The sequence below is a fragment of the Caloenas nicobarica genome, chromosome 2 (genome assembly GCF_036013445.1).
Source record: "Caloenas nicobarica isolate bCalNic1 chromosome 2, bCalNic1.hap1, whole genome shotgun sequence".
Classification (NCBI taxonomy): domain Eukaryota; kingdom Metazoa; phylum Chordata; class Aves; order Columbiformes; family Columbidae; genus Caloenas; species Caloenas nicobarica.
The window spans coordinates 104,819,651-104,845,179 of NC_088246.1; the positions used below are offsets into that span (position 1 = coordinate 104,819,651).

At 38.5% G+C, this 25,529-nt stretch overlaps 1 protein-coding gene across 2 annotated transcripts in view; it reads left to right on the plus strand.

Annotated features, from left to right (window-relative positions):
• The first annotated feature begins 18,246 nt into the window (after positions 1 to 18,246).
• The window catches only part of NETO1 (neuropilin and tolloid like 1), a 66,945-nt gene continuing 59,662 nt past the window's right edge, over positions 18,247 to 25,529 (plus strand). For both annotated transcript variants that reach the window (XM_065629244.1, XM_065629245.1), the window contains exons 1-3: positions 18,247 to 18,274; positions 21,868 to 21,921; positions 23,547 to 23,684. In XM_065629244.1, the coding sequence (XP_065485316.1) occupies positions 18,247 to 18,274; positions 21,868 to 21,921; positions 23,547 to 23,684 (220 nt within the window). The remainder of the gene's footprint in view (positions 18,275 to 21,867; positions 21,922 to 23,546; positions 23,685 to 25,529) is intronic.

Consider the following 25,529-nt stretch of genomic DNA (forward strand, 5'->3'; position numbering starts at 1 on the left):
CATGTGATATGACCAAGTCCAGGTAAAAATTTCCTTCTTTTTAGACTTATCATACAGAGTGCGTGCAAATAATACTTTGACATGCATAGTTTTGAACAGAGTCCGAAAAGCACACTAATAACAATATTTTTAAAAATGAAGCATTGCATCAAACCAAAATTTAAAAGAGCAGATTTTTAAAGGAAAAAAGAAAGACATAAGGTATTTATCCCCCCAGCTTTTCCAGCTTACCCACTTCATGTCACTAATAATAATTGTGCAGAGCCCCTCTGTATCTGTTGTCAGTAGTCTCCCTCCAAACTTATAGAAGCTACTCCATTTCTCTCAACACACTTCCTATATTTCAATCCATATTTTTTTTATTTTAATGTAAGTTTTCTGAGGTGGGATGAACATGTCTGTAGGCAGCATGTAAGAATGTGCATTTCAGCCAAGTTACCTATTTTTTTTTCTATTCCTGATCATGACTAACACTCATTTTGCCTTTTTGCCTGCTGAAAATTCTATTTGATATTTTCAAAGAGCTACCTACAACAACTTTAAGAGCTCTTTCATTTATCATAATAAAGTAGAGTCTGTTATTGTATGTCACTGGGTGATATTTTTTTAAAATTAATTACCTTGTATTATCTCGTTTGAGTTAATCTGCCACTTTATCTTCCAGTGTCTTGAGGCTTCATCCAAATATTATAAGGTCTTTTTGTAATACTTCACATTCATCTTTGACTCTTCTGCATGATTTTGTATTGTCAACAAGCTATATCACATTGTTTCTCATATAATTTCTGGATTTATTTCTAAATATACTTAACAACAGAAACTCAAAAATATTCCTCTGAGAAGTCTCTGTAATTGTGTAAACTGACCATTTATTCTTGTGTTTTGTTTCTTACCATGGGAAAATCTTACCTGGTATCTCTGATGTCTTAGTTTATTTAAGAACTTTTGTGTAGAATATACTAAAAATCCAAGAACTGTTTATTAACTAAATTGTCTTTTGTTTGCTCACAAGTTCATTGCTGTCTTGGAGAACTCTGGTGGATGTATCAGACATGGCTTTCTTCTACAAAAGCTGTGTTGATTCTTTGCAGCATGCAGTATTTAACCTCATGTTGCCTTTTGCTCTTGTTTCTACTGTTTTACCCACTGTGGAGAACAAGCTGACCTATAGTTACCCAGATCATTATCCAGCTTTCTTTCACAAGCTGGTGTTGCTGTTGTCGCCTTTTATTCCTCTAGCACCAATTCCACTTTAAGTAGCACTTTAAAATCACCCATAAAGAATAGTTCCAGCAAGGGAACATTCTCACCTCCTTTGTGATGAAAACCAGTACACAGAATTAATCTACTTATTTTTCTGATAAAATTTTAATTTTCTTGCATATATATACAATACATATATAGTCTGTATCTACCTTATATATACACCCTATATATCTGCCCTGTCAGGTTTTCATTAAATTATGAAGCAATGGAAACTATATTAACACATTCCCTTTTCTGCTACATCATGTATTTCTAATTCTGAAAGTATTATGAAATCTAAAATTTTCACCTCATAACACAGAATGTGAATGTGGCTGTGGTGGACTCTTAAGGCAAATACAGCTTCCAGCTTTCATTAAATGAAATGACTGATGTATTTATTCAGTTCAGACCTACCGTGGAAATTAAACCTGATCAATAGGATATTTTTTAATTTAAATTCTTTTACAAGGGTAAAGATAACAATGATGAATTTGGGTCCATGTTTTAAAGTGCATTTCAAAGAAAAGTTAAAGACAGTATAAATTTTGTAACACGCTAGTCATCACACAAAAGGATGATCACACTATAAATCTCAGAGTATTCTTGAATTAACTTTTGGATTATTTCAGAAATGTTATCATCTGTAATTTCACCCTTTCTGTGTGACAGGTGAGTTTCTGAATATTTTTAAAGAGAACTGGTATGATTCATGAGTATTATTGCTTTATTATTTTCACAAATACCATCATCTGACTGTTCCTGAGATTTATTAGGAAGTTTAGGTATTATCTGGGAAATATTTAGATTCCAGCAAGCATCTTATAGCAGGCTCTTGTGCTAGACTGTATCTTTGTATTATATGCTGTGGATAAAGCATAAACTCCTCTGTGCTTACTTTGTAATTTATCTTTTTTCTTAGTTATTAAAGCTTCATGCAGAAATGTGCTATGAGAACCAAACTCCGATTAGAAGCAGCAACCAAAATGGGCAAGGTGAGCAATAGTGAGGGGGAGTCGTCTCATGTGCTGCACTAGGCAGCCAGGAGGGAAATGAGGAAGGAATACTTGGTACCCCAAATGCCTCAAGTATGTGTTATCATATTGTACCCTATACCACAAACAGACTAAATGGTGTAACTGAACCGAAACTGCAATGTTTTCCATAAACAACCGAGAAATTACTTAAAGAATCCCAGATATAAGCTCTCAGGGGCAGTACTTTGGCAAAGAGTTGCTCTGCAGTTAGTTTTGAGGGAGGGACTGTGAGTGTTAAGCACATAGTTTATGTTTTGGGATATCTCTTGTTTGGACTCTTTTTTGTGATCTCTGTTTGAACCAAAGACTAGACTGTTCATAATGTTTAAGTGCAAATTCTAGTTCCCTTAATGGAGGAGTAAGCTTCGACTGAGCAGCACCGCTGCACCCAGAGCAGTATAAGTCCAGAGTCTCGAGATGTTTAAACATGCTCAGCTGGCCCATGGCATTTTGTCAAAATACAGTGGATATGTATCCAGAAAGATTCAGATTGGATATTAGCATAACTGTTTGTAATAATAGGGTTACTGAAGCATGGAAAGAAATTGCCCATAGCGACTTTGTTAAAGGTACTTCACTAGAGATTTTTAAGGACTGGCTACACAGACACGTATTAGGAATGACAAAGATATAGTTCAACTTGCCCTGTGCCAGAGAACTCAGTGACCTCTTAAAGTCTCTCTCAGCTTTATTTTCCTATGATTCTAGGAAGATTTGAAAATAAATATAATAAAAGCTTTGAGATGCTCACAGACTGCAGTAAAAGAGCCATATAATGCTTTGGACAGATGACACCAACACTGTCTTCCTGGGACTTTTGCCAGGTAAGTGATTTTGAACTACAGCTTTTCTGAACACTTATACTACTGAATCCCTCGATTTATTTCCAGTGAAGCCTTTATTCTTGAAACCATAAAAATAAATTAGGCAGCTGAAGAGAAGGGAACACATTCTGACTGTTAGGAATCGATTAGTATGCCATACATGTTAATAAATGTAAATATTGCTATAAGGAACATCCCTCTGATTTAGTCCATTTCCTTTTTGACCTTTGGAGACCTCTTGCAATTCTGATCGCTGTGCAGGTCATCTGATCAGTAACGTGTACATGGAAATCTCAGAGGGTTGTATGAGTCTTTTCTGGTTTTCAAGCCTTTTAATATTGTCGTTGGAAAAAGGCAAGTTTTCTGTGGTCAAAGGTTCATTTTGGTACAAATTTTAAAGGTGAAATCCAAACAATAGTGTCAATTAATGCAATGTAATTTAGCTATGACAATACATGTAACACTGAAAATTACCTTAAAAAGTACCTGAAAACATAAATATTATATACATTCAGAAGTTAGGTATACTATGTGAGATTATTTGATATCCTAATAATATCCCTTGTTTGTATAACAATAGTATAGACCCTAATTAATTTATTGCAGTCTATTTTTTTTCTAAAAAGATTTTTTTTTCCACAAGAGCAAAGCAATAGCACCATCTAGAAGAAGTATACTTTCAGTTATGTGTTAGTCTCATCATATCCATCTTTTTCTTCTTTCCTTCCTACTGGCTGTAAGATAGCCCTAATGTGCTTCTCAGTCCCCTAATCTGGTCAAATTTGGATAGACTTTCATTACTTTTCTTACTTGTATAAGATATTATAAATTTAACTTAAATTCATATATGTCTATTTAGAATAAGGTCTTTATAAACCTTTCTGAGAAATAATTTTTATACAGACAAAGAATTAATTAGCAGATTTTTTTTCCTTCACATCAGACTGAAGAATGGCTGAACCATTCTTGACATTTTTCCAAAGTATGAAGATAGAATCAGATACTTGGCAGAAAAAGTCCACACAAATGCATAAAGCTTAGAAAAGTATAAGGAACTAAGAATGGACCTTAAAATTGAAAATGTTGAAAAACTTGAGATAAGCCTTGATACACCGTCCAGGACATGTGCTCCTATCAGTAACACCGGGCCAATATTAATGTGTCACATGACGATGCTGTAGATTGTGAAAACATACTTCTCATATAATACCATGATAATCTTGATAACATTTTCTTCCATTAAAAAGATGATGATATAAAATTTTGTCTATAGGCAAAAAGGTTTTACTCAAGTGTGCAGGATATCAAAAGCAAGTTCCACTGATCCTGGAGCAGTGAATGACCAACCTGTTGAATGGTTAAACTCATTCTCTGTTCAGAGAATGAATGACTGAACATCCCTCTCTGGGTATCTCTGCTGATAATGTAAATCCAGGAGCCAAATTCAATAATGCTCTTGGTATGGATATTTATACTCTACATTCAGAGTTTCAGTCTCCAATTCTGCAGCCGATCCTACTTGACACCTGAGATGAAGAAGCCTCATGGATTGTCCAACACAGTTTTTGTGTTGCATCAATTAGTGTGGCTAACATCACTTGAGTATTTTATATCTCATTGCCTCAAGTATGCAGTGAAATGCTTTGCTTGATATTTCTAGATTGCGAATGTATTATCTTATATTTTGGAAGGGCTAAGATTTTTTTCAGTGCAGCAATTTGACTGAAGAGGGTTGGGTTTATTTGTTTGGTTTGGGTTTGGTTTGGTTTGTTTGTTTTTTAATTAAAACATAATGACATGTTGAGGTGAAACAAAAGACTACAGTCAACATCTTGACATTTACTTAGGATGCAACACCTCTGGGCTAAATCTATAGTTTGAAGAGGGAAAAAGAATACTTGGATCAAGATTTCTCAGATTCCAAATGCAGGTTTCCTGTCCAACTTTTTAAAGTGTGTTGGAGAAGACAAAGTCAAGGAGACGAACCTCAGGGTGTCCTTTGCTTCATAGTGATGATAAAACCTTACGTCAGTTTCTTAAACTTTATCTGATGGTCTTACAGGCTAGACCTGTAATCTGCAACAAAGCTTTGATATTTCTTTTTACTAGAAGAGTAAGCCTTCCGTCTGGATATTCCTCCCCAAAATTTGAACTGACCTTTTAGTTTCCCTGGGCCCTGGCCATAGAGTAACAATCAAATTAGAAATTAAGTGGAAAGTCATGTATCATGGAGGGGGAAGAACAAGCCTAGTTTGTTGTTCTTGTCAAAAATATGTGCCTTTTTAATCTTCTTGCACAAGACAAAATTTTCTCCACACGGGAAGTTCTGTGGTGACACTGCATTACTGCAATTCCACTACAAGGTGAGATAAACATGTCAGGGGTAAGTAATAAGTCAGATCTACATTGGGCAAAGGAGCTTTGTACATAGATACTTGAGCTAGCCCCAAGCAGTGCTGATGCAATCATGTGGCACTCACAGCATCCTATTCTGGAAAATTAACCTTGTTTCCCATGGGTGCCTTGTAGCTCAAGCTTCTTCAGGCCATGGTGATTATCCCATTGGAGATTCCTGTATGGCAGCGAGTGGGATCAGTGCTAGCTTGTGAGCAGCCATGCGCACTACATGGCACACTGCAGACATACCTGCTGAGACTTTCACTGCTCCGTGAGGAAAGAGAATTGCCAAACGAGAGACTGAAAAATTGTAGTAGAAACCAAACTGCCCCAAATTTGCTTCTTCACATGTAGAAGAGTGCCTTCCTTGTGTATATTGTAAGTTTGGACATCCTGGAGAAGTTGTAACTTAGAAAGCATAGGAAGTACTACTCCACAGCTTCAGATGAAAAATGTTTTGGACCTTACATCTTCTGTGGACCTATAGGTGGCAATTGTCATAACTACACAACTCAGGTCTGACATCTTATTCTATATGAATATGGTGAAAAGATCTGTTATGTACCAGTTGATTTTCCTACTCAACACAAGTTGGAAGAGAATCAATAAGAAAAATAGCACAGCATAACCAAGAAATATGCTAAATGATCTCAGTAACTTCTGATTTTTTCCTTTTGAGTTAATTTATAAATAGCAGGAACAAGATATATACCTGTACTATATTTCAACTTCCATTTAAAATGTATTAAATGTAACTGATTTAGACTTTTTTTTTACTTCGTGTTTTAAGTACAAAGAAGCAGGACATTAGTATTTCGTGTTCTTTTAATTAAAATAGCAGTTTACTCTAGGCCCTGGAATTAATTACTTTTTGAACTGCTTCTCTGCTTTACTAATAATGTTTAGCAGTTTTAAAATAAAATAGCTAAACTTGAGGCTATTCATTTTATAAAGCTGATGCAGAATACACTGAGTAAGCTGAAGTATAATTTAAAAAACTGTCACGTGCGAGTGCATGCTATTTGTTTAACCATTAAGACATCTGTGAACATTTGCATACGTGCACTGTGAATGAAAGGTCATCCAAAAGATGGAAATCAAAGCTAATTTTAATATTATTGACCTAATGATACTAAATTTTGCCCTAGCTATGACTCTAAAGACAGTTGATTATTTTTTAATGATCCTAGCCCTTGGAAAGAAATAGTTTGTGTTTTGCAGGTTATGTGTACTAAAAATGTTGGAGTTTAACGTATTTTTCTTAACTTTTAAGAAGAGCTACAGGACATAAGTGAGAGGACATGTATTTTAAACTAGAAACTGAGAAAAGTTTTCACTTGATAACAACTTAGTGATGTAAACAACAGTCAAATAAGGGCTCTTCATTTATGGTTATCTTCTTGGAGAAATTGCAACCTTAATACCTATTAACACTTTGTCCCAAAGGGTAATACAATCATTTTGCCTGTTTAGAATATTTTGATGCCAGTCTCCTAAAAGTAAAACCCTCATGTATGCAGAACAAGAAAACAACCCAGATAATTTCAGGCATTAATAAAGTGGGCTCCTACATAAGGTAGCTGACTTCTGAAAGCAGTAAAAAGACCCAGCTAAGCACAGATGTGGCATCAGTGTGCCCTGTGCCATTATAGACAGGGACTGGCTGTCTGAACCATGTGTGATACTGTCATGGTTTAATGCCAGTAGGGCGCTCAGTCCCACACAGCCACTCGCTTATTCTCCCCCAGTGGGATAGGGGAGAGAAGTGGAAGGTAAAAGCGAGAAAACTTATAGGTTAAGATAAAGACAGTTTAATAGGTAAAGCAAAAGCTCATGCAAGCAAAGCAAAATAAGGGATTCATTCACTACTTCCCATGGGCAGGCAGGTGTTCAGCCATCTCCAAGAAAGCCAGGCCCCATCACTCATAATGGTCATTTGGGAAGACAAATGCCCCAGCTCTGAACATCCTTCCCTTCCTCTTTCTTCTTCCATACTTCCATGACATCATATGGTGTGGAACATCCCTTTGGTCAGTTGGAGTCAGCTGTCCTGGCTGTGTCCCATCCCAGCTTCTTGTGCATCCCCAGCAGCCCACCCACTGGCAGGGCAGTTTGAGAAACAGAAAAGACCATGACTCTGTGCGAGCCCTGCTCAGCAGTAACTAAAACACCCCTGTGTCATCAACACTATTTTAGTCACAATCCAAAAGCTAACACTGTACAAATTGTTGTGAAGAAAATTAACTCTATTCCACTCCAAACCAGCACAGATACATGGGCAACAGTCTCTTGCAGACACCTGGAGTGCTGATAAACACCCTGCAGCGACAGTTGCCAGCCCCACTTGTGTAGATGGGGCTGGGACAGTGACTCTTTGGAGTACTTTTCATGTTCTGCCCAGGTCATCTGTCCCCATTTTGAGGGTCCTAGCACTTGAATTTGCTTGTATTGCTGAGAAGCTCAGTGTGATTCTGTTTTCACTCATGATCACTGTGTTTAAAACATAAACACCTCCTGGAGGGTATAAGATTGGTGGTATGATCCTGAATTAATCCTACCCTGATGGAGCTTGCCTCTAAGTACTTCTGTCATGTGAATTCAGGTGATCAGAAGTATTTAGATTTCTACTGCTAGGTGTTTGTCTGATATTTAATAGCAAACTTCCTGGATTTTTAAGTATTTGTAATGCAGTTTTACCTGAGAAGAGTTTAAGTCTGCAATACTATCCATTAATATCAAAGCATCTCCATTAGGAGTATGTCTCACTTGCCTTCATATATGTACTCTTTCCATCCCCTGCCAACCCTCCCTTCCCACCTCAAGGTTAAGAACAGAACAATACAATGAAAGTCTATGTGTTAATCTAGAAGTTAGAAATTTAAATAGGACTTTATTTGGACTGATAAATGTGTATCTCACATCTTCAGTGAAATTTTGTTGATTTACACCTGCTGACCAAGCTAGGCTTCTGCTTCTAATTCAAAGTTCCCATATAACTCTTCCTCTTTTACTGTCTCAATTGAGTTTTCAGTGCATCATTTATTTACTTGTAGCTTAGCTGTATATGCTACATATATAACTCGTGTGCTGGATGTAGCAAAGATGCTGACTTGGCAGTTAGCAAATTGCATCCAGCATTCAAATTCTTTTTCTCTAAGAGATTATAAATAAGAGCTCTGTTTGAACCAGTTCTACAGTAATGAATATTTTCATGGTATCTAACAATAACTAATTGGAGTCCAAAATGTGTGACCTGCCACTGCCTCTTTTACTCTCTCACAAGGATAAAAAATTTGGTAAAACAGCACGATTCATGCTCTTCTTTCCACACCATGATATCATAAACATTCCAACTAAATAATAAAGACAACCTACTCTTCCTCTCTAGTGTAAAAAAGACTATTTGTCTTAAAATGTAAATTGAGTCCTATTAACAATCCCCTGGAAAAATGTATTTAATCACAGTGTTCCACTGGAATGCTAATGAAATAAAAATTAGTTGAACTTTCCAATTAATTATTTTAAGATTCCATACTATTAGGTAGGAGAAATGGTGCTGTTTTTCCTTAATAAGGAGGTCATTTCTTTTGTCAATGCCAAAGAGCATATCTAATGAGCTTCAAGAATACATGCAAGTACATAAGTAAATTAAACTTTGCCTTAAGACGCAGTGAAGAACAAGTACATATAGTCCCTACATATGTCACATTACTTTAAAATGCAGTTTTCAGGTAGGATCCTCGTTCGGTATTTGGATATATTCACCCTAAATACAGTTATAGGAAAAAATAGTGCAGGGAAAGCTGCCATGGGATGGCTCAGAGGTAACTGCAGATGAATCAGCTAATAGTTAATGTCACCAGAACACAGCTACAGTCTACTTTATCTGCATATTGTGCTGAGGTCTTAATGTCATGAATCATTAGGCTATCATTTATTACGACAATAGTTACCTGCCTTATTTCCAGACATTTTCTATTCACACATGGTAGACCAATAGGCAAATGAGTGCTCTGTTATTGTATTTATCATAATTAAAGCTGATATGGGAGGAATTTTCTATTCCTCTGTGAATCAAAAGGGGAAGTTCTCCTTCAGATAAGCAACAGGAGTGAGGCCTAGAAATATCTTGCTTGTGTGAGCAGAAAGTTCCTGCAGTTCATCAGCAGCTTCTGTTGGCTGTATATGGACACTGGAGTCCTCCTATGGGGTTTACAGTCACTTGATTTAATTGAGAGATCCATCCTACAATTTACATTTCACTCCTCCACTTTGGAGGCTCACAGTTTTATCAGATGATTTTAGGTTTGATTAACATTTTCTACAGCTGGCATCATTATAGGGAGGATTCTTCCCCCCACTTTTTTTGGGATTGAGCAAAAGGTGTGCAAGGACTCATTTTATTTCCAGTAAATATGGAAATTAGTGCTCTGACCTGTATGAGTATTCACACTTGAGTTGACATAGTTCAAAAAAGATGAAGTTAGAAAACATGTAGTTGGCTTATTTCTAATCTTCATTACACAGTATAAGGCAGCACTGTTATGAATACTTAACTCCAAAATTCTGCATATGCATGTTTATGCATATGTGTAGCATTTGATTTTAGGAAGATTTTAAAATGTGAAATATATTTTAGGATATAAAAGTGAAAGATGGCCTAGATGTTTTACAGGTTTGAAAAATTCACAAACTTTTTTTTGTGTGTAAATATGAATCAGAGAGGAGTGTATTTTCCCACCCAAGGGATTACTTTCTGGATTTAAGAATAGATAGGTATATCAGCATTTTGAACCATTCTTAAGAATTATTTGAATCCTTTGGTATCATATTGTTCTTGAATCTAACATAGCCTTTCTTGTAATAAATAGCAGGCTTAATAATAAAGTAATTACAGAAGGACTGTTAAAATATTTACTGTTAATGTATAATGATATATTTGTAATTTATTTCTTCATAAGAAATATCAGATAGTTTTAATGCTTTAATGTATTTGTTCAACATAACATTCTGCTGAGAAGTGCTGCATTTGATTTTGCAATAGATCTTTATTATATCAATTATTCATTCTATGGTGGTTATCAGGTTTAAAGAGTCAACCTTAACAGTGATATAAAGATCTGAGTCTTCCTCCTCAAATATGGCCAGTCAATGTTATGTGGCAAGCAAATTTAGTGGAACTTTCTTCCTGTAATATTAGTCATCTGAGTTAGACTATCTATGTAAAAGAGATTTTGACTTTTGCACAACATGTCTATTGTATGGAGGCAAGCTGGAAGTTATTCTTTAGAAAAGATGCAAGTAGCAATTTTTAAATAAGTATTTGTTGTGTGGTAAGTTACAGAAGTTTTGTAAAGAGTAAGTTATCTGTTCTAAGATTAATTTTAGTTTCTGCAATTTCAGTTTTCAATTTTCAATTAAGCATATTCCCACAGTTTATCTTCTGCAGTTGTCTTCAATTCTTAGCCTGTGATTAATGATTCAGAATATAATCTCAGAAAAGGTTTACCATAAGATTCCTGTACTCTTACGGTTGTTCTTCGGAAAATTGATTTTTTTTTTTTTTTGGCATTTGTTATTTCGGCCAAAGATCAGTAATCACAAAATTCCTACTAGATGAGTTGTAAAGGAGAAAATATTTTAAAATATTCCTGTTTAACATTTTTCTTCCAGATTTTGCCAATAATAAGCATGGAATTTCAAGAGCTCTTTCAGATAGAAAAAAGTCTATGTTTAATTCATAAACCAACTCACCAAAATGTGAATCACAAAAAAAACCCAAACCAAACCAAACCAAACCAAAACAAAAAAACCCAGCCAAATTCTGTACTAAGAAATTCCATTAGGAATGACCCTTATTCTTTAAATGGTAAAAGCAAAGCTTCTTGAAACCCTCAATTTAAGTGCCAAATATATCTCAGCCTAAAAACTGGAACCCTGGCTAGCATTTTTCCAAGTATCATTTGCTCCAGAGATGATAGTTGGTGGAGGTTTTCTACACCAGTGATCCATAAAATTTTTTATTATAAATCCCTATCAGTAAAATATTTTTCAGCATGCACCCCCAATATTTGTATATTTATTTATATATAAATTATATACTTGTACTACTGTACTACTGTACTTCATATATTATAAAAGATATACAAAAATAGAAATTTAAAAGGATAAGATAAAGATGAAATAAATGCTATTTTTCAAAATATTTTTTGTGTATTAATTGTGTAAAAAATATTTTCTTCCCACAACTCAATGGGTTGTATTGCACACAGTGTGAGTACACAATCTCTCCCCATTTTGGAGACCTCTTTCCTAGATAAAGCAAAGAAAACTGAGTATGGTACATGACCTTGTCAATTCCTGTATTGCACAACAATTACTTTTTGGTTCATTCCATTTCAGATTGGGACTAATCAAACCAGAATTTATAAAAAAAATTAAAAAAAAAAAAAGAAAAAAGTAAGCATCCTGTAGAAGTCTATTATGTAATTGAAATCATGGGCTATCATGTAAAGCCAAATTTCACTTAGTAAATCCTAGGCTAATTATGAGTAACTCTCGAGATAAAACGTATTAGATTTTTCTTCTATCCTTGTTTAAACTGCTTTTTTCTCCTATTTAAGTATTATTGCCCAGACTAGTTTGTGGATGGCAAATATACTTCAATTTCCAATAAGAGTTTGAGGAAGAGGTGTTCTAACCCTCTTGTGTTCAGGAAAGTTTTGTTGGAGGGTGCAAACCCAGAGTCCTCCTGCACTTACAGGATAGAAGTCTGCAAATACTCAGAAAATGGATAGTGAGGCAATATATTGTATTTTAAGGGACAAAAAGGAGCCATTATCCTGAAATCAAACAGAGACCAGTGTCTGTATCTATCATGCCTCTCAGTAGGTGTTTCATCAGAAAAAGAATGGAGCATATTTCAGTTTTTCTTGGTTTAGCTTCTATCCGAGTTGAAAGAAATATTGGATAAGTCCACATTAATAAGTAACTCAGTGCAAAAGGAGCTTATCTGAAAGGTGAAATGGTTGGTACTGAGATCTCCATGCCTTCTCTGTATCTGTTTTAAGGGATATTTATTTAGCATTAGTTTTACTCTGTTCCTGTGGACTGCATGCCCTTTATAAGTTGGAAAGCAGGCTCTGCTCGCGGAACACATCTCTTGGCTTAGTTTCATCCATAACTAAAGCAGCTCGCACACTCAAAGACTGCTCCAATTTGCAATCCAAAATACGGTAGGGGCAATTGGGAGATTCACTTTAAAAATGCCTTCCTAATCTGAACTAAAAGATGAATGTAGATGTGCTGATCAGCTGGGTGATTCATTTTAACGTTTCCAAATGTCACACTGTGCATAGCCATATTATTCTGAGCCTGCAGTTTGGATTTGCTACATTCTAGCAACAAAAACCATTCACAAGGAAATTGTGACAAAAAGTGCATCTGCGATTACATATGTCTGCAGAGATTCCACACTGTTTTTAAATAAAGTGTAGAGAAATGAAATATCACTCTCTTAGGTCTTCTTTCCCACCCTCGGATGGGTAGTTTACTCTCAAAAAATGAGGAAGCCAATGCCTCCTGTGTTTCATAACTTTGCTATTTCTTGCAGTTCAAGGAGTCTTTCAGTAGGAATGTGGAAGTAACTCACGGCTACTTTGAATCCTTTGAGTCTTTCATCTACGCAGAGAGAAATTAATTCCATTAGGAAATAAGGGGCACAGTTAGAACAGTAGTCAATGGCAGAGCAGGGATAGGACAAGACTACCTGAAATGGATAGGAAATTATATAAATGCTGCACAGATTCTGTTTTCACAAGATTTTAATGGAGAAAGGTACAGGGGGAATTTACCTAGGGTGCCTCCGTGTTGGGGAATTTTTAACTCAGATTGAATAATTTTCCATTTTAACTCAGACTGAATTATCTCCTGGTTCAAGGAGAAAATAATCCAGATATATTGTCTAATTCTATTATATGTTACGAATGAAAGCAAGCTAATTCAATCCTGAATATTAAGGAGTTTCTTTTTCTCACTAACCATTAAAAAAAAAAAAGAAACAAAAAACCAAACCAAACAAAAAAACCTATTTCCCTTCTTTATGCTCCATTGTTGCCCATTGATTGCAGAATCACAGAAGCACAGAATGCTTGAGGTGGGAAGGGACCTGTGGATGTTGTCTGGTCCAACACCACTGCTCAGGCAGGGCCACCTACAGCCAGTTGCCTAGGACTTACTTCTGCTATTTGTCATATAAACACATAGATTAACCACAGAAGGTGCAAACCAATGCAGATTTTTTTTTCTTGTGATTGAAAAAGCATCATAATACAGTTCAGAGGCAAAAGCTTTTTTTCTTTCCGTTAAAGAAAATTGTCTAGTCCTCCATTTAGCTCACACTGTACACTACTGTTTCCGACAAAACTGTTAGGAATATTTTTGAACTCAATTGTCTTTTTTCATTTTGTAATCTCATTTTGAAAATGTTCCATAATGCTTACATTGGTTGTCAAATGTTTGATCTTTCTGCCATGCTAACCATCCTCAGGTAGACCAGTGTCTTAGGTTAGCCTAAAGATGTTAGACCACAGGAATGAAGTGCTTCACATCTTGCTGAATAAAATATTCCGAGTCCAAATAAGCTCCCATAAAAATCAATAGAAAAACTCAGTTGTGAAAGTGAAAGAGAGGGGCTGACAGAATGTGCTATATGAAGAGATTACCATGTAATGGATGGTTTAAAACCACAAAGAATAACATTATACGTACTGAATCAAAGAATATAATTGTGTTTTGTTGTCTTGCTTAGTTTTGAAAATAAGATTTCAGCTGACATCCAATAAAGAACTAATAAAAGTACAGTTCTAATCTAAAAGTGTAGCTGTCATTCCATGTAATGAAAGAAGGCAATGTTCTCACTCTAAGGAAAATGCAAAACTTAAAACTTCAAATAAACGTAAACCCATTTGAAAATCAATAGGACTCCTACCAAGTAAAATCTCAAGTATTCCAAGCAGTACTAAGATGTCATTTGAGACAATCGTTTATGGTCACTATTCTTTTCCTTTTTTTTTTAATCATTTCATGTTTTATTAAATGTAAGTCCCTTTCTCCCTTTTTTTTTAGTTTACTGCCTAGCAGAAATGTAAGGGTATGGTTATTGGCTAATTAAGGATGCAAAAAATACACACTAAGTATATAAACATTTACCCATGCAAAACCACGGTAGTGAAATGTGCATGCTGGCTGGTGAGATACTGCCTTTTTAGAAAGGCTATTTACCAAAACTCACATAAAGAGACTTTGCAACAAAATGAGACATAAAGCAAAAAAAAAAAGCTGGTGGTGAAGACTTTGGTAGTTGTATGAAACTCAAAATTACAAATTCTCTACAGGAGGGAGATCTATTGAGGTAGAAAGTGATTTTGACCAGTCTCTAACTTACAAACCCTGTGTACTTGCTTGTAAACATAACCGAATAAGCTTTTAGCATCCGGCTGTGTAGATCTTGATATATCCCCTTAAGGTCTCATTAGTAGAACATGAAATGGCCACTGTGGCCATCCTCAGCTATTTTGTGGATATCTCACTGCATAATGGTGGTGACTGATTACATTTTGGCACACTTTAAACTGATCTGGTATGTATCACATGCTATTTGTCGATACTCTTGCAATGGTGTCCTTAAAATTAAGACTGCCAATCAAAAGAGCTCTAAGATCTTTAAAGAAAACACCCTGTTCCACAAAGGAAAAATGTTAAAGCTCACTGTTGTGTGATGTGACACAGCACATTTTCGCAGAACAGCAAAATCAGCTGTTTTGTGCCTACTTGTTCTATAACCTTTTTTTTTTTTTTTTGAGTAACTGTAACTTGAAACAGCCGTATGGATGTCTGCATCATCCTGCAGAAGAAACACCTGATTGTCCATAAACACTCCTATGACTCTTTTCAACAGTTACTCTACTGTTGCTTGACTAATGCAGACTGCACATCTGTATTACAGAAGTTTATCCTATGGATAAATCGGGTAGTTTTCAATTACTGCACAAATAAAGTTCTTTAACTTGGTGGTAGAGAATAGGGAAGGGCAGAGAAAGTGCTGATAGGGTTAGAAAGCAGAGTACCACAGTTTATTAAGATTAACAGCTGCAGTCTTGATATTGCTAGTGGCAAGACAGATTACGCAAAACATAGGTGAATTCTTTCATGAAGTCTTCTATCCTCTATATTCCTTATCATAAGGACCTCACTGGAAAGCCCTGTAGCTGACTCCTGTGCCCTTCTCACCCAGAAGGATTTTTAAATACTGAGGCTGGCTGGGGTGATGGCTGGTTGGCTGGGTGAGTGGATGAATTCTGCTCGCCAAGATCAGCTCAGACTTATCCTAATGTGCATGAGCTGTTGCTGACTGTCTGCATTCGTAAGCATTGATGGCAGATATATTCTTGATTTCAGAGTACAGAGCAGACAATCCACAGGCTGAAAAAGATCCCCGAGGTTCTTTGTGAAAACACGGAGATTTACTGAAAATAAATAAATAAATAAATCGAGGCGTTCTCAGCCTTTACCTTCTGGAGCAGCAATAGTGTGGATCAGTGCTGCTCCGAAGAAAGGAAACTTATCCACCTTGTTAAAAAGCTGCCCTAAAGGCAACAGGCCGCCCGACTACGTTATCACCGCCCACCAGGTAGCCGGCAGACCCCGGACTCGAGGACCCAATCCCGGAGCACAGCCCGGCTCCGCGGGTGCGCACCGCCCCTCCGCGCCCGGCTACGGGGACCGCTGGCAAACTGCGATCGGCGGCGTCCGACCTGCTCTCGCCTCCCCTCTGCCTTTCCTCTTCCACGCAAAAGTGGATCTCGAGCTATATTTTATTATTAATATACTGCCTCCTCCCCAACACTCCTCCGACTCCCCCCGCCGCTTGCCCCGAGTGCGCGCTTCCAGACACACTTTTCTTGTTGCAAACGACGTGAGCATCAGGTGCGGACAAGGTGCTGGCTGCGGCGTGGGGAGCCCGGGGAAGGGGCTAGGTGTGCCCCGGGACTCGGGTTCCCCGGTTCTGTCCCCTGACCCCTCTCCCGAGCCGTCTCTGCCCCAGCCTCTCAGCCGCAGCAGCGATATAGAGGGGCCGGGGGACGCCATCCTGCTCCGTTCGCACTTCTGTGGGACAAATCTTCCCTTCTCCTCGGCCCTCCCCGCCGCCCCAGCCGTACGCTTCCCCCCCGTCTGTCCCCGCCGCCCTCTCCTTGCCCAGGCCGGGGGTGCCGGGGCTGAGGCGCTGCGGGAGGCAGCTCTGCCGGCTGCAGCGACCCTGCAGGGCCGGTTCCCGAGGCCAAGAGGGGACCTTGCCCTTTCTGTCCATCCAGTGCTCTTCCTCTTTCGTTTTTCGCTGAGATCATTTCAGCTGTCTCATTACTCTTATTATTAATATGTTTTTTCCCTAGTCTCCCTCCTCCCTTCCCGCCCTGGCCACTAGCCCTCTGCAACCTCGTCAAAGGGATGGGTGTTTGGGGTGGGATGTAGCTATGGAGGAATATAAGCCTGAGAAAGGAAAGGGAGGACGGAAAGGGAGAGATTTTGCTGTCGTGTCTGGGCTGATTGGAAGAGACAATCATCGTGTCTGCGGCCAGAGGATTAGCAGCTAAAGTTTTATTGCTTCCTTTCGTGAGCGTGCGTGAGTGTGTGTGGGGGGTGTGTAAATGGAGAAGTCGCCTCTCAAGGAGGAAAATCTTTTCAATTTCCCTTTGGCAGGTGCAGTTCAAGGAGGAACTCATGAGCAGTTTGCCTAATCCATGAACTGATAGGGAAGGGCAAAAGATCCCTCTCCTCTTACTCTTCCTTTCCTAGTTTTGAAATCATTTTTTTCCCCATCACCGCCACCCTCCCGCCCTTCCCCTCCCCTTCCCTGCACTGAATGAATGGAAGAGTCTCCAGGGTTTTCTTCTGCTCCTCGCCCTGGACTGGAGAAGTGAGGGGACATCTCTCTACCCTCATCCATCTCTATCTTACTCCAGTCCATTCCCGAGAGGATTTCAGACGGTGCAAATGTGTTTTCAGCCTCTTGCCGCTGCCACCACTTGATACTATGCTATGCGCAGGGAGAGGTTTTTGCAAAAATGGATTTATTCGATTTTAGAGGATTTCTTCTCTAATAAGGATCACATCTTACACAAATATGACTAAATCCCCTATTTGGTAAATCTTTCTTCCCCCCACCCCTCCTCTTTGGGTTCCCTCCCGCCCGCCCCCACCCCTTCAGAGGAACAAGCACAGGGAGCTGATGACGGACCCATTAATCCCTTCTTCAATGCATCAAAAGAAGCCGAAGGGCTGGAAGTCGCTGGGCTCGGAGTCCTGCAGGAAATGCTTCGATCTGCTTTTGGTTTTGTACGAAACTGGTGACTAGGGGCTCGGCTCGCCCCGCCGCCGCCGCCCGCCGGCACCTGGATGCTCGGGCCGCCGCCGCTGCCGCCGCCTTGCCCGCCGCCGCGATGCAACGCTTATGGTGGTGCTGATGATAGCTCGGGCGTGATGGGATTGAGCCGGCGGTGATTATTTCAAGGCGGTGAAGGAGAGTGAGCGAGAGAAAGGGCTGCTCCGCTCTGCTGTGTGTGGGCTTTGGGATTTTTTTTTTTTTTTCTTCTTTTTCCTACTTCCATCCTCTCCCCGCCACTGGAAGTCCTCCCGTATCTAAATGGAATTAGTGGAGACCGAAGCCCCTTGTGTAAGGAACAGACATGACCCATGGGCGCAGCTTCTTTTACAGTGAGTATCTCCCCCTACCCGCCCCCCGCCTGAGCTCCGCCACCGCGCACGGGCTCTTGCCCTCCGCTGCCTCCACAACTAGCGTAACGGGACGCCCAGACCCCCGCGGCGTGGGGGTAAACTCCCCCCCACGCACACACAACACCTCCTTTCCCACCACTCTGCAGTGCAGCGGAGGGGGTCTGGTGTCTGTCGGCGCTGTGGGGCGGGGGGGCACGCTCTTGCAGTTCGGGCTGGAGGCTTTAGCCGGGGCGCGACGCGTCTGATGGCTTTCAGGGTAACGGTGAAGAGAGGGGGACAACGGCCCCCGCCGTCCGCGGCGGTGCTGTGCAGCCCCAGCCGAGGCTCGAACCTGCGGGCTTGGGGCGAGGGGGCGCCGAGCAGCACCGAGCACCGCGGCGGGGGCCACAGCGGGCGTGGATGCCGGTGGGCTGCGGGGCGGGGGCGGCCCCCTCGGGAAATATCCTCCAGGAGCAGCAGCGAGGCACCGTAATGTAACGATTACTCGTCGAAGACCCCCCAGAGGCCTCGGGCTCCGTGGATGGGATCCCCTTTCCCGTCTCAGTTTTGCAGAGGAGCCGGTCTGCTGAAGGGGCTTGACTGGCCACAGTTCCTTCCAGCACCTCTCTCTATGCCCACACCTGCAAAACAGCAGCGCCATGGCAAGGTATTGCCTGTCCAACAACTCTTCGCTAGGCTAAGCCATGTCTATGCCAAATCACAGCCTCCAAAAAGCTGCCTGGCCAAGAGATAAATCTCTTAATGACAGCTTGTAATGGAAAAATGCACAAATCCAAAAAGATGCAAAGATGCATAATCAGAGTGGCACTAGAAAGCATGATTATAATTACACCCATGATTAGAAGGGAAAGCGGGGGGGAGGGAGCCAGAGAGAATGCAACAAGAAATTTGGTGGAAACTTCTTTAAAATAATTCCCAAAGGCAGATGATCACAATATTATTGCTGTACTGCCAAAGCTTCCCAAGTGACAGTTTTGAGTGAGTGAAGACTCTGTGATTGGTCTCTTTGGGGTCTTTTTTTTTTTTTCTTTTTTCTTTCTGTGAGAAGTGTTATTCTTGTACTGTGGCTTGAGAAAGGAAAAGGCAAGGCATCGTGGAAGAAAATGGACTGCCTTAACTGCTTAAATAAAAAATGTGTTACCTTTTCCCATAAAGTCCATAATTTTAATTTCTGCCAATGTACAGATTTTGGTGATGGTGGTGTTACTGTCACAAAATCAAGAAGCTTTCTCTTTTCTTTGGAAATATGAGAAAAGTATTTGACTTCATGCAAAGTCTAGATTGGATATGTCCAGAAAAATGTTTAGTCTGTTAGTGTCTTCTTGGCTATTACATCTCATTATCAAGATTATTTTGCCTCCTTACTAAGAACTGGATACTGGCATGATAGTATGTAAGTATAGCTCCCTGCTTTGAAATAACATGGCTCTGCGACTTGGAAGCATGCTTTCTAGCAGTTATGCTGGAATTGAAAAGGCCTGTGGTTTTTCTGTCATCTTTGTAATAATACCTTTGTGACTTGGACAACTCTCTTCCCTTCCTTGAACTTTTTTTCCTCTATATAGAAAAGGAAGGAAGAGCTAAAAAATAATGGTGATTGAAATGAACCTGTAAGAATCAGACATGAATTGTTATTAATAGCCTAAGAAGAAACATTCCTCAAATAGGGTTTGTTTAGCTGCCGTGCCTCCTATTCCAGCTTCCATAAAGTTGTGGGCAGAAAGAATGCCAGCAGCTGGCTCCATATTCTGACACCAATACACCTTACGCTATTGAGAAATTAGGTTTTGACTGGTGAGGATTATAGGCATAGATGCAGTATGTTCACTGCATGAAACACAGCTAAAGTAAACGAGCAACTTATTAAGTGGGCAAATCCTTCAGCGCCTTCAGATTCTGACACAGCCGACGGGCTGAGTCTCAGCTAGTGTGTATTTCCAGAATCCATCCCTGAGGAGAGTAAGGGCATGAATGTTTGGGTAGCATTCAGATCTGAGCAGAAGATGTAATGTTCTCATTGAATGCCAATGACACAGAAGAGTTTTTAACTACGAGCTCTGCCAACATCCGTCACTGTTTGCTGGGGGATTCAGAAAGACACTGGGGCAGTGAGCCTGACCAAGAAATAGTGAATATGCTGCCAAACCTTCATTTTCCCAGCACTTCAGCCTTTCCCTGTTTAATAAGTCAACCATCATCCATGCCTCAAACTGTCTGTCATGTGGGAAGGCTCACAGGCATAGAAATGGAGATTTCAATACACTCGGAATACTGGAAGTATGGAGGGAGTGGCATCCTTCTGGGTAAAAATTGTACACAACTTGCAGTATAGAAGCTGAAAATGATTCAAGCATGATTTCTGAAAGATCATTTAGGTGACTAGTTACCACCCCATTATGTCTTTTGGTGTATCTCAGTGATAAGAGAAGGAAAGTGTGCTATTCAATTACATTTGTTAAAGACCACAGATCCATGAATTCCTCATTATAAAAACAAATGGCAGCTGATCGATCCAAAATACTCAGAATAAACACACAGCTTCATCTCTGTTTTAACTTTAGTGCACTCTGGGCACTATGTCGAGTCTTAATGCCAGACTAGTTAGGATCAAAACCCGAGCGCTCGAGGAACTGATGGGTCTGTTCTCTTTCACTCTTGCTATCTCACTTTCTCCAATAGCCAATGAAGGCATGGGTGATGACGAGAAAATACTATAATTAGTGCATGTTTTCTTCATCAAGTAGCCAGCTAGTCACTTTAATCTTCCAAAGCAGTCTCATTACAACTGGCCTAAGTGTTTGCCTCTTAGCCTTTTCTGGTTAAAATGTTATGTTCAGAAACTCCCAGAAACTCATGAAGTATCTCTGGGTTGAAGTCCACCTAAGAGAGGACACATTTCTTCCCAAGAGGCACAGCTTCCCTACCATGGTTCAAAATAGGAGATTTCTATTTGTCAAATAGGCTGCAGATGCACTGCAGCACAAAGAAACAACCCCTCAATAAATAAAGTAAACTAGATTAATGAGACTGTTAAGCACACACAATAATTTACTTCACTGTGGATTTGCAAATGCTTTGATGGCTGTGAACCCCTCACTTTTTTCATAGTTCCAGTACACATTTTCAAATTTTATTACACTATAGCAAGAGACATAAGTGAGACCAATGGTACTGAAACTTTGTAGGTTGTCTCTCTCTGTTAAAAGCAGTCTCTTTTATATTACTGGTCCAAGCTATGAATATCCACATAAATATTGATAAAATGTTTTTCTGTAATATTAAAAAGAAAAAAAAGAAAAAAAAAAAGAGGAGGGAAACATCAGTTCCTGGGGATTTTGTTTAAACCCAAAACATCTCCTCTTTATTTGGATAAATTTACAAAGATAAATACAAGGACAGATTACAAAAAAAAATTGTTTATGCAAAATGCACAATTTAAAGATGCCAGTAAACATGAAACTTTTTTTTACAGTAATTCTATTTATTTTGTATTCTTCTAAGATAGGTGTCTACAATTGATTTGATAGCAGACACTATCACACTGTGATATCTAATGCGTATTTCTCTTTCAGTTGTAGCAAGTCTAATCATCCTACATTTGTCTGGGGCAACAAAAAAAGGAACAGGTATGTAAACTTGAGACATTTTTTTAGACATTAGATTAGAGTCCAAAGTATGGATTTCAGTTGTTTAGTTCTTGAAATTTTTAGTAGCCCACCTACTTCCAGTGTCTGTCCTCTATTCATTTGAGTATTAGTGTGCCTGTACGTACAAAAAAAATCCAGTGTTTTTTGTTTGTTTGTTTGTTCTTGTTTTGTTTTGTTTTGTTTTGGTTTGGTTTGGGTTTTTTTAACAAGTTAGTGGCCTGATGTACAGCTGAATCTAACTAAAGTCTCGACCTGACTTTAGCCAGTGTGTCCCCACTTTCAAACTGGGATGTCCAGTTTGGGCACTGAGCTATCTACATTTAAGATCTTTTTCCTTGGTGAAATAGAATCCAAAATCTGAAATTGGTGGGGATAGAAAGAGGTTCTTAAAAGCCCCGGATGCTAAATGCAGTCAAAACCAAGCAGGGAGAGTTGCTAAGCACAATATGTGTCTGAATTTGTGTCTGAATGTTCAGACCCTGCAGGCTTGAATTCATTTCAGGAAATTAGGATCCATGTTATCCTCAGCTTGGATACAGATCAGGAAGAAAGAGAAACACTTCTAGTGCATAAAGCAGATCTCAGGTGGTTAAAATCATCTTTAGAAGGTGCGTGTCTCCCTCCATTGATCATAAGAGGGATTCTCAAACAACTTGGCTCCACACATCAGAGGCTTAAGTTAGATGGGACACTCCTTGGATATAGGTACCTCATTTGCGTGAAAAGAGAAAACCTCTTTGGACACTTGTATGAGGTATAGAACCTACTATCCTTCCTTTTAATACCAGCTTCAATATTTTTCTCTCCAAAGAATCCATCTTATTTTAGCCTACTTGTTAAAGTATGATGCCCAGGAAGTGATTCTTCATCTTCTTCAGACTGAACACACTCAAACCTTTGTCTCTAGGCTCTCTGCCAATGTGCAGAAAGGAGTGCAAGACTTTCAGGGCTAGAAAGAAAGCAAAAAACAAGGTCTGACTCTGTTTGCTGATGATTCACCTAGGAGCAGGAAAGTTCTGGGCTGTGATTCCTGGCCTCAGAGCTATTTATTAATTTTATGGCAAACAGCAAGATAAAAATAAAGATAATCTATGAATCTGAATCCAGGAATCCCCCCCTCCGTCTCTGTCTGGTGAATATAGAGACAAGCTGCTATGAATTAAAAGCAATTTTTACATCCTATCATAATTCTGCATTTATTTTTTTCTTGATTTTGCAACTTTGATGTATTCCTGCATTACAGCATGTAGCTTGCTGACCCAGCACATACTTGAGCCTTTTCAGATATGTGAGTGGGAAACTCATGTCTCCCATTTCTCGAGTACATGTTTTCCCTACAGGGTTTTATTTAAAAAGCAGTGTCTTCCCCTAGACATCCAAGTCTCTTCTCTGCTTTGAAAAAAATGTTTTAAGAATCGTACGTTCATACCCCTAAAGAACAGCCTAATTTTCCCCCAGATCAATGGTCATGCTCTCTCTCTCAACAGAAAAAAGCAGAGGCCACTGACAGAAGGGACTGTTTTGTTCTGTAAGAGTTATAGGTGTCATAAAGACGTAATAATTTGGGAGCTAATTATATAATGCTTAATGTGATCATTTCACAGAAAAGCAAACTACTTCCGAAGGACAGAAACCAGTGCAGTGTGGAACTTGGACAAAATACGCAGAAGGAGGCATCTTCACTTCTCCCAATTACCCCAACAAGTATCCTCCTGACAGAGAGTGCGTCTACATTATAGAAGGTGACCAGCCAAAAAATCTTTATATTCTATCACCAACAGTATTAAAAACAAAGTGTTTTATTTCATTTTATGTGAAGAATAGGTAAAGCCTATATGCTCATGATAAATCTTCTCAAAATACAAGATTTAGGGAAGCTCTATCTCTGTACTTTTTTTTTTTCTCTTGGTAAAAAATGTAAATATTTTGTAGGGCATACTAAGAAATACTAGAAAATATTTGATTTATTTTGTGACATCATTCATAAATTAGTTCAGGTGTTAATTACGCATGAGTCACTTAGTAGTAAACACAGTATAATTTATTTCAGGATATTCAGAGAACTAATAGAACCTAAAATACTGTAACATGACAGAAGAAAGAATATTTTTAAATGGGTAAAAAAAGTGAACACAGGAAACAAAAATGATTTTCATTTTCATATAGGTATTTTAAACTTATCATATCTGAATCTGAGATGACAAGCGTAGCTAGGCAAAGTACAGTAAAGAAAGTCATACAGAAAACATCCATATAGTGAGTGAAAAAAATATTTTCTATTCAAGTGTTCATGAGAAGTGAAAATAAATGAAAAAAAAATAAACATGAAAAGTGAACAGCTGTTAAGACACAGTTTTTAAAGAATGGACAGTTGCAGACATGAAGGTGATATAAGAAAGGCTAGAGATATATTATAAGCAAGTTACATGGTTTCTTTTCATCAATCTTAGTACAATGGATATTGAAGGGACTGTTGTAAAAATGAATCTGTGGAAAGTAATAGAGATTAGATACTGTGAGATTTTAGGAGCAGAAAAGATGAATCAGGTACAGAATGGTAAGTCACTGGAACCAAGAAGATTCATTAATGAGTTGTGCATATATGCGATATACAACACTGATGCTTGTTCTACCCATGATTGATTGGACAGAATTATTAACTACAAATTATGGAAATAGGAATTATAGAAATATTTATTTAACTAAAGGTGCAGGTAGTTCCAAGAAAGATTTTCAAAGATGTATAGCTAATTCCAATTGAATTAGCTGCTTTAGAACCCCTCACTAGACACTTTTAAAAACCAGTCTGTCTTTCCAAATCTAGTGCTAAGTCACTAAAAGGAATATATTTTACAAAGTCTTCCGGGGGAATGATGGATAGTAAATGTTTTATGTATTGGTTAGGAAAAGAAATGACAGCAAAGTGACTGAGAACTCTGAATTCCACTTTAGCGCTAGGTAACTTGACTGAAGTCAGAAGTAAAGAGGTGATTATAAATCATGGAGTCAAACAAGCCCTTTAAAGAAAATTTATGATTGTTCAGTCATCCCTCCTGAGTCTGGAATTTAAGCAGACATATGGTAAACATTTAACTTCTTTCACAGTTTACTAATTGAACTAAAATACTTTTTTTTTTTTTTAAAGATAAATGTATAGGTTCAATATGTACTACTTAGGGTTATATTTTTTGTTACACTTATGTTGCTAGATCCAGGCCTTTTTGCATATATTGGTCAAATAATCTTTCTAACATTCCTGTGAGGTTGGGAAGTAGTAAGCCTATTTTATCTTTAAGGATCTGAAACACAGAGATGTGTTTTATCATTAAAGAGAAAGGCTGTGCAAAAAAAAAAAAAAAAGACCATCTTTGTAAACCCTAGTCCACTATCTATGTTCTTGTTAGCAAGAAGATGTCTTGAAGACCTTTATTCTAAAGACCTTTGCCTTTTTTATAGAAAAATATAGTTAATAAGTTGAAAGGTAGTAAGTACACTATTGAAATAACCTGATTTAAAATACCTCACATGAGAAATGTCTAAGAACAATTTAGGAAGGAAAGATTTAATCAATAGATTCTATGATGAAG